The sequence below is a fragment of the Vigna angularis genome, chromosome 2 (genome assembly GCF_016808095.1).
Source record: "Vigna angularis cultivar LongXiaoDou No.4 chromosome 2, ASM1680809v1, whole genome shotgun sequence".
NCBI lineage: Eukaryota > Viridiplantae > Streptophyta > Magnoliopsida > Fabales > Fabaceae > Vigna > Vigna angularis.
This window is the reverse complement of record NC_068971.1, coordinates 33,309,964-33,320,286: the sequence shown is the minus strand read 5'-3', so window position 1 is coordinate 33,320,286 and position 10,323 is coordinate 33,309,964. Positions and strand designations below refer to the sequence as shown.

At 32.0% G+C, this 10,323-nt stretch overlaps 2 protein-coding genes across 2 annotated transcripts; one reads left to right on the top strand and one right to left on the bottom strand.

The window, feature by feature from the left end:
- The first annotated feature begins 293 nt into the window (after positions 1–293).
- LOC108328698 (uncharacterized) lies at positions 294–1,198 on the top strand. Its single transcript, XM_017562592.1, has one exon. It carries the CDS (start codon positions 423–425, stop codon positions 1,041–1,043), a length of 621 nt encoding a protein of 206 aa, XP_017418081.1. The 5' UTR covers positions 294–422; the 3' UTR covers positions 1,044–1,198.
- A 5,704-nt stretch (positions 1,199–6,902) lies between these two features.
- Positions 6,903–8,151, bottom strand: LOC108328345 (protein SRC2 homolog). Its single transcript, XM_017562204.2, has one exon. It carries the CDS (start codon positions 7,912–7,914, stop codon positions 7,051–7,053), a length of 864 nt encoding a protein of 287 aa, XP_017417693.1. The 5' UTR covers positions 7,915–8,151; the 3' UTR covers positions 6,903–7,050.
- Positions 8,152–10,323: the final 2,172 nt, after the last annotated feature.

Sequence of the window (10,323 nt, the reverse complement as noted above, 5' to 3'; positions counted from 1 at the left end):
GATCATGTTTTTTAGCCGTTGAACTTCCTCTATTAATAATCCCAAACACTGTGTGTTCTAGCTGTATTTCGATTGAACACGTCAACTACTTCTTCATTTCATCACTTTCAAACAATCACATTAATTTTATTTCTTTCTAAACTTTGTTGTGTCTATTTGAAAACACCATCCACTTTCTTTTCATTAATTATATGTCCTTTGCCATACTCCATAACATTAAAAAACTTTAAAAGAAACCACTATATATATAACTCGCTTCACCTCCTACTTTCTCACACCAGGGTTCTCTTTTCTTCTACGAGGTGCATAAAGCCTCGTAGTAGAATCAAGAAACCCTTCTCTTTCTTTATTTACTTATATAGTATTTTTTTCTTCTTCACTTAGTTGCAAACATATTCATTATTATTGTAATAGTTTGAGAAATGGAGGTACATTCTTCTGTTGTGGCAAAGAGATTATGGAATGTGATGAGGGTAACCTTCTTCATGATAAGGAAGGGTCTCATATCAAAGAGAAAGATGATCATGGACACGAACTTGATGATGAAGAAAGGTAACGTGAGAAAATCTCTTAGCAATCTCATGTCATCACATCATCACCATCACCATCACCACCAGCAGAAGAACCCTAAGAGTGTGACACGAGGTGGCTTAGGGGTGCATTATGAATTCTCATGTAGCAATAGTCCAAACCCTGTTTTCTTCCACATGCCAAAGCGCAAGCACCATTTCAACTTTCCCTGCATCCATGCCCCTGATGTTGTCGATGATGAACACCGTTTTTCATTTGAGGTTGAAACTGATGTGCCTAAGGGTGTTGTTACCCTGCCAAAAACCCCAGATTACATGTTCAATATATTTGTCCCTGGAGAAAAAAAGAGCCCTCTTCTCTCACCATTTTCTGTGAGGGTGTCCAATTATTCTGCATTGGATGAAAGTGAAGAAACTGGAAACGATCATGTTGATGTTCAGGCTGAGGATTTTATCAGAAGGTTCTATGAACAGCTTAGGTCGCAAAGTCCCGTGCAGTTCCTAGGTTACTAAGTGATGTAAAGAGAAAACCAGCCTTGTAGTTACAGTAATAATGATGCGCTGCACTTGTAGAGAGCATTCCTTGGGATTTTGCTGTCTCAAATTCTGCATTTTGTTGTCTGTGTAAAATGCTGTTTTATTACACATGTTCGTTTTTGGACATTGAATATTTTTGTTCTCATTCTGTACTTCAGTTGTTTCATTTGTCACTGTAGAAACCTAAATGACAGGAATTGTTTTGTCGTAACATCTTGCGTGCTTATTGAAAGGAATTGTTTTGTCGTAACATCTTGCGTGCTTCTTTTTCCACGAATAAAAATTAGAATAAAGTATGTTGAATTGGAAATTTTTTATTACTAACGCTGTGTCATGATGTTACATCGTTGTGGACATGTAGGTGGGAGCGAAATTTTCTTCGGTTATTTTTCGTTTTCTTTTCGTTTATCATAGACATGTGTGAGATCACCCACCTACCAGCTCCATTTTCAACAACCATTAATTAATGCTTTCCATTTTTTATTTTCATTTAATCACTGCATGTCTAGGTGTTGGTCGTTTGTAACGATGTTTGCAACGTCTGATATAACAGTGTAACTTTGTTTAAAGTTTGTATTAAGTTACGAGTAGCATAGGATTTTCTTTAAATTAGGCATCCAAACTAAGTGGAAAGTTTGTGTCATGTGTCATGTTTCCATTAAAGATTATTTGCTTTTTAGAAGTGACCACATGACACCCTAGGAGCGGAGATGATTTCTTTTTAGTAATGGTCACATGTCGCTCCACCATTAGAGATAATTTCCTTTTAATAGTGGTCACATGACACTCTAGGAATGGAGATGATTGTGTTTTGTGAGTGACCACATGTCCTCCCATCATTGGAGAGGATTTGTGGACACTTGTCCACTCCTTAAAAGGTTTCATTTTTTGCCAATGAGAGCAAAGGTGGGAGATCATGATTTTAGGGTTAGAAGGAGAGATCTCTGGCCTATAAATAGAGGTATCTCCACCCTTGTATTTCATCTTGGATTAATGTAATGTTATGCTGCCAAATTATGGTCATACACTTTCTAGATCAAGACTAAAGCAACCCTAGAGGCCCCTCTAGTCACCTTCCTTCTTGGCCTCACCTCTCTTAAAGTCACCAAACACTACATTATCACCACCATATCTCCTAGAGGTCATGAGCTTCTACATCACCCACACCTTAGCTCATCATCCCAGGACCACTTACCACCACTTTTTCGCATCATCCATCCAAGGAAACACCCCTCCATGCACATCTCCTAAGTTTGCCCAATCTAGCTAAGGAGGTTGCCATAAAAGTTTGGCTATAAAGCAGAAATAAAGCTTGCACCCAACTGGAACAAATCGTATTTCATTATGGATCCCCTCCATAATAAAGCCTATAGGGTATAAGAACTTAATGAAAAGTTAATCAAGGTCATGTCAAGACAAACCTCAACAGTAGATAAGCACGACGACAAACATCCACTAATAGAATGCCTAAGATGGCACAAAGACAAATATCCAAAAGATAAGCAAACATTCTACTCCCAAAATCTTTACTTAGGATGTTTTATTTGTTTAGTTATTCATTTTTGCTCCTTTCTAATAACAATGATTGCTAACTAGCGGTATCAAAACTACGATCACAAATTGTATAACTATGCAAAAATTATCAGAAAGAAAGGAAGGCAAAACAATAATTGAAAGACGAAAAAACTTGTAAGAGCAAGAAAGACAACAAACGCAATGGGGTTTCCTCCCTTATGCTCCTCTTGCGGATGCATAAGGACAAACATCCACTACTAGAAATCCCACTTCGATAGTACATAAAGCCCACAAACGTGGCACAATAAGCCCTCAAATGAGGCACCTGAGTTACTAGACAAAAACGGTAAAAGTTCACGAAGGTGGCAACGATAAAAGACCATAAAGGTGGTAATCTGAAAAGACCATTGAGGTGACAATCAAAAAAGACCACAGAGGTGACAATGATAAAAGTCCACGGAGGTGACACCGATGAAAGACCACAAAGGTGGCAATAAAAAAAGTCTACGGAGGTGGCAAAAAGAAAAAACCACGGAGGTGGCATCGATAAAAGACCATAGAGGTGGAAATGATAAAAGACCAAGGACGTGACAACAATAAAAGTCCACGGAGGTGGCAACGATACAAGTCCACGGAGGTGACAACGATACAAGTCCACGGAGGTGGCAACGATACAAGTCCATGGAGGTGGCAACAATAAAAGACCACGGAGATGGCAACGACAAAAGTCCATGGAGGTGACAACGATAAAAGACCATAGAGGTGGCAGCGAGAAAGACAACGGAAGTGGTAATCAGAAAAGACCATGGACGTGGCAATTAGAAAAGAACATAGACGTGTCCTATTATTTAGAAGTCCAGGTCTCTATTTGTTAAATCTTGACCTACCTTAGTACATAAGCCAACCAGGATGTCTCACTCGGCCTTCACCTTTGTCGCTTTCACTTCCCTTAACAATAGCAAATTTGAAATAAAAGACAAGAAATGCGAGGACAAGCATGAAGAGAACTTAAAGAGCAACAAGGATTGCTTGAAGTGAAGTAACCATAAAGAAATAATATAAAAGCAAGTTAAAATCATCATCAACTTAGCCAGACCTGCACAAAACAGCAGCACCCAAAAAAGTTGGTCGCATAAAAAGCAAAACTTGTCTAAACTCAGCCGCATCAAAGGGAAGCTCGTCTAAAGTCAACAACATTAAAGGGAAGTTTTCCTAAAGTTAACAAGATCTAAGCAAAGTTTGCCTAAAGTCAACAACACTAAGGAAAGCTTGCCTAAAGTCGACAACACCCAACAACGCCTGCCCAAGCTGGCAGCCTAGCATAAAGTTTTCCTAAAGTGCGTAACACAAGTCAAAAGGACTATTCTTACATAGCGGATTTTGAACGAGCTCGACCGGAGGGCTAATCCATATACGAGCTCGCCTGAAGGGCCACTCAACCTACGAAGCTCGACCAGAGAGCCAATGCACATACGAGCTAGGTCGAATGATCAATCCACATGCAAACTATACAAGTCAGTTGAGGTCCAACCAAGAGATTGGACACGATCATGTATGCCAATCAAACTCTAGAGATGGGGGATGGGGGGTTTATGTTCCTATAGGCACAATAGACATACTAAAGAACATGACCCAACAAGGCCCATTAAACTCATCCACTATGGAACGACCCAAGCCTATGTCTATTGGGGTATAATTAATCTCGACAATTTGGTATTATAGTTATTATTCATGATAAAATATCATTATGTTATTATTAACTATTTTGTTATTATATACTTGAGGTAAGTATTATTCCAATGATAACATAGGTTCACGACACATTTGAGTCCTATAAATGCAACTAGTATTTGTCAAGGAATATTCACTCAATATCTTATACTAATACTCATAGATCATAAACTCTCTTATTAGCTTGAATGTCAAAGAGTCTTTCGTAGGTGGATCTCCCTTGTATGAACAACAAGGAATCAATTTCTAATTACCAAAAACATTCACTATCACTATAATCTTGACATATATCCGCATATGTACGCTGATGATTTCAATAAGGTCACATATATGATAGAAGTTATAATCATCTATCGCATGTGCTTGAAAAACATGTGCTTCAAAAATTATATGTAAAAGAAATAATAATTTTAACATGTGTCTTTCTAGCCTTTTAATACAAAGTTGGTTTCACAAGAGTTAGGTAGTAAAACTACAAGACAGGCCCTACTAGTTTGTCAGGGTAATATAAAACAATGTTTTGTATTGATTAAGAAATGCTTAAACTTTGTTATTTAAGTTGCGTTAATTGTGTGTATTAACTCCATTCTTTCCTCACAAAAATAATAAGGAAGCTCAGACTATTAACAAAAATCATATTTTGTTCTTTAACAAAACACTAAAGAGCAAAAAAGAAACAAGATATAGTGGTTATTTCCCAAAGGTTAACCAAAAGATTAATTTTTTTTTTCGGGTACTTTTAATTTTTCTATTATTATAGTAATTATTGATTAGCACGTTGTTTGCAAGTGATACTTTATAATTTGGAATTTTTATTCAAATTATTTCAATGCCGAAAAGATAATGATTAATATATTAAAAAAATAAATACATATTTACAATATTAATTTAAAATAATGAATTAAAGATTTTATTTTTTATCATCAAACCATTTTATTACTATTAAACAACTTAAAATGTTGCAAATTTTAAATCACAAGTTTCATTACACAAAACAAATCGAATTTTTTAACAATACTATAATATAGAAAAAAACACATAATTATAACATATAAGTTTATTACAAACTTAATCACAACTTACTTTGATATATTATTGCATATATATTACATAATTTACTTAATAAAATTATCAAAATCGATATAATATTTAATAAGTTTGTAAAACGTTTTTAATTTCAATTAATATATTTATTCAATAAAATGTTTACAAATGTCATTAGAGCAAAACTAAATACATTTATTCAATTTTAAATTATATATCACACTTAATAAAAATATAATATCGTACATCAATTATTACAAATAAGATATTCCACTAAGTTTAATTTAGTAAATAGGTATATATTATTTCATATTTTATATAATTAAATTAATAAATGGATTTAATTATAAATGCACTCTCATCATTAATTTAAATCAATACTTAAATTCTTAATTTTCATTATTATATTTTCTAACAAAATCTCAATGTTTATTACATTTAACAATGTATTTAAATTATTATAAAAAAATTAAATATTATAAAATGTTGTAAAATATTAACTATTTTTATTATTGTAGTTTTTAATTTCTAAATTTTCTATAATTTTATTCTTCAAGACATAAAATATTAAAGTTAGAATTTGTTTTTGAATTTGGAGTTATCTTTTTTAATAATGAATGCAAATGAAGGTTAGAATCCATTCCCATAAACAATAAAGTATGCTATTTAAATAAATATTATGAAATTCAAAAGATTGCATTACATATGGTTGGTGACTGCATGACCATTATCTTGAAAATGAGTCAAACATTTGATTGGTACAATATGAAAAACTAGTTAAGTTGATTATAAATAAGTTAGAAAAGTAGTTGTAACATATTTTTATTTCACTTTACTGTTCATTCAAATGTATTGAAAATTATAATATTAGAAAGAAACCACTGTATGACGAGATTCACTAAAAAATTATTTTATTAATTGTAACTAATGATAGAGAGTACATTCAAAAGAATACAATACATCGTGTTACGGGTATTCTCTTCTAACACAATGTATAATCATATTCTACTCCGAAATAATTTTAATATTACACAGATAAAAAGATAAACATAAACAAGTTTTGCTAAAGTCAAAGTTTAGTTTATATGTAATTTAAAAATACAAAATAAAAAGAGAAATTATATAATAAAACTTTTACCAATGACTGTTTGCATAAACTAATTTTAATATCTATTTTACTTAAAAATAGTAATGAATGATTATCATAAATTTATTTATTTTTCTTTATCCAACTATATACGCAAGTAATCATCTAGTCATTTGATTCGGGAACTAGTGCTGTTGTTGATAAAAACAAAATTAGAAACTTTATTCATAAAACGTTTAGGTATGAACCCAAATGAGAATGCCTCTTCTAGTTTTTAATGTTAGTGATTTTTTTACTTTCTCGCTAATAGTATGATTAAAGTTAGTAATTTTAATTAAAGTTAGTAATTTTAATTAAAGTTAGTAATTTTAAGTTAGGTCAATTAGGTACAAACTCCTTTTCTCCCTCCACCAAAACAACAATAAATAAACAAAAAATTTCAAATATTAACAAAAACGTTTTCAACAAAATTTCCGTGTATAAAATATGGAGAACCCTACAAGACAGAAATAGTAAAAAGAAATAAATAAATAAAATTCTACAGCTAAATGTTGTCAAAATAAACACTGCAGAAAAAGTATGGGCTTTGAATTCTTCATTAGTCCATTACCACCTGCGTTCACTATATGGGCCTTGTAGCCAAGGATGGGGCTCCGGCCCAAAATGAGGGTAAGCATGCACCGGAGGAGGCTGGGGAGGATATGGATACGCAACCTGCGGGGGTGGCGGTGGTTGTGGGTAATTGAAATTATACTCTCCGTACGACGGAAGCATAACCGGCGGCGGTGGAGCAGTTGCCGGATAGACGGGACACCCCACCGGCATCGCGACCGCTGGGTAGCAGAACGTGTTCTCAATTTCGCACGTGGGATATTGTACCCTATTGGAAGCGCAAGCGCAATCCTCCGGTGCCAGAACAGGGTACCCTGAGATTCTCCCTTCAAGAAACTGCGACGATTGCGTTCCGCTCACACTCCCACTCCAATTTCCAATCCCAATGCCAAACCCAATCAATTTGTACGAGAAATTGAAGATACCATTGGGCTTTCCCTCGGGGGATCGAACCTCGTAGCTCACGAACCTCGCCGTGCCGGCGGCAGCATCGCGGATCAGATCAGAGAACGCCACGCGGCATTCGCCGACGACTTTGTCCCCGAGGATGACGCCGTCGTGGCGGAACTCAAAGCAGAGGAAGAGATCATCATAATCGGAGTGGCGTGGCGAGCGCGATAACCACCCCAAATCGAAACGTGCGTAGTTGTTCCATTCGGGGTTGGTGCCATCGCCGTCGCCTTCTCTGTGCGTTAGGGTTCGCTGTCGCTGCTTCCTTTCCTCCGTCATTTCCGTCTTCGGATCCTCGCTGTCGATGAAGACGGTAGCGTAAACTGTGAGCTTTTGGAAAAAGTTGAAGGCTCTGAGGTCCTTACACGAAATGAGTTTCACCTCCATGCATCTTTGATCTGGTTCCATTGTTTTCTGATTTTTTGGGGTTTAGAAAAATTTTAACGTTGGAATGAAAATTTGATGCGATCTTAGGTTTTATCGATGTATTTGTGCGCGGATTCAACGAGAAACTTCGCAAGAAAACTAATCTTCAATGTTTAATTTGTTAAATGTCATGTCCCGTAGTAGGCTTGAATGGAAGGTTCTCTCGGCGTTCCATTCACGTTTGTGCTAATGTACCGTGTCTGTCGTCCCGATATGCGCGTGGATATTTAATGTAAGAGTGATTAAACATTAATTTTTAGAAAATATAATCATAGTCCATCGTTCATATAATTTAATTTCGGATAAATATGTTTTAGTTATTAAATTTGATGTAAAATTAAAATTTGTTTATATTTTATATTTTAATATATTTTAATTTTAAAATTTAAAAGTACATAAATATAAATATTTTAAATCCAATTACTTTGAAGTTTTTGAATATATGGAAGGAGTTTATATTAATATTTAAATTCTTTAAATTATTGGAAATAACAATGTCAATTAATAAATGAATTTGATATTAAGTTAAAAGAATTAAATTTATTATTTTTAAAGTTTGGAGGTAAACTATATTAAAATTTTAAAATTTTTAAAGAAATGAATTTTAATTTCATATCAAAATTTAAAAACTTAAAACATATTTAACTCGATAATTTTTATTTTTAATTTATCGTTCAAATCTTTTATAATATCCTTAATATTAAAAAAAAATTAGCAAATTTACAGTTAGAAATTATCTAAACATAAGTTTTATGTTGGATAGAAAAAATAAAGTTAAATATTACATGTTGGAATCAAGTTACATTTATATAATCTTACTTATGTTGTGTTCGCATGCATGGATAGTACTATGGATAGTACTCTTCAAACATATTTGTGAAGATGAAATTACGAGATATACCATGTTCGTTTTCATCGATTTAGAAGGATTGAAAAGCGATGATTTGCGGGATCACTAAAAATTCACTCCTTCTCATTTTGTGCAGATTTGAAACGATTTGTAATGAAATTTCTATATTACCCTTGTGCAATAATAGAAGAGAGAACTGAACACATTGTCTTCCATGCATAAAAGTGTATTCGCTTCCAAATATAAAATCTAATAAAATTGTTATAGATAAAAAAATTTTCTTTTTTGAAATCTTAATTTAGTTAACCATTTAAGTATTCATCTATGCGTAATTTTTTTCTTTTAAAAAGTCTTAATTTAATTTTCTTTTTTTGTAATAATTCTTGTCGTATTATTTTAAATGTTTTTGAATTTGAAGCTTTATTAGATAACGTAGTAAATTTTATAAAATTAACATGATTAAATAATACAAAAGTGTATATTATATAATGATGGTTTATGTGGGTGAAGTTTATTTGCAATTATTTTTTGTGTTGGTGAAGTTTAAAAAAAATAATTTCACTTTACTTAATTTTTTTATTAATTTTTTTTGTTTTTAATATTTAAAATTCATTTCATCAATAAATATATTATTAATAAATATAATTTTATATTACTTTAATAACTAGGGGTATTTTGATAATCTTCAATTTCTATCAATTAAACAAATTTTTTTTATTTGTCACATCAATAAAATTATACACTAATTCTCATCAACTTTACTTCTAAATTCACTCTCATTTACCTCTAAATTCACTCAAAGAAACAACAATTAATTCACCTTTAAATTCATCCACTCACTCTCCCCCAATTCCTCTCCCTCAAGTAAACACACCCTTAATGAATACCTTATTAGAAGAAAAAAAATGAGTCAATAATTTATCTTTGTGACATTATGATTACAACAATAATACAATAAAATAAATCACATTTATATAATATCTTCGTAATGATAATTTTAGGAAAAATTTGATCATTTATTTACTTTAACTAGTAGAATTGATTAAGTGATTTAAAAGAAAAGAGTGTGTATACACAACCTAACCAATAAAAAGTAATTTTCACACTTTATAAATAACAAACAACTAAATATTATCAATTGTCCTTTTTCATCCTTAATGTAAAACCATCTGTTAAATGTACTTTTGTAAATACATTTTTAATCTTATCTTATTCAGGTTTACTTAAACTATAAGCGTATTTTTTTATATTTGTGTTGAGCGAATTTTAAAAAAAATATATACATATAAATTTACCATTTTTGAAATATTTATAGTTAAATTAAATATAAATTACATTGAAAAAAGTTTATTACACTTTTTTTTATCTTGTTTTAAAAGAATTTATTATGATTTTCACTAGTTCTCATAGTAATAATAGTTATATACAATACTTATATATAAAACGTACAAACTTAAAAAAATACAATAAAAAATAAAGTACTTCCTTTATTTTGAAAATATATATATGTAAGAAAAATTATCATTTGACTTTTAGGTACT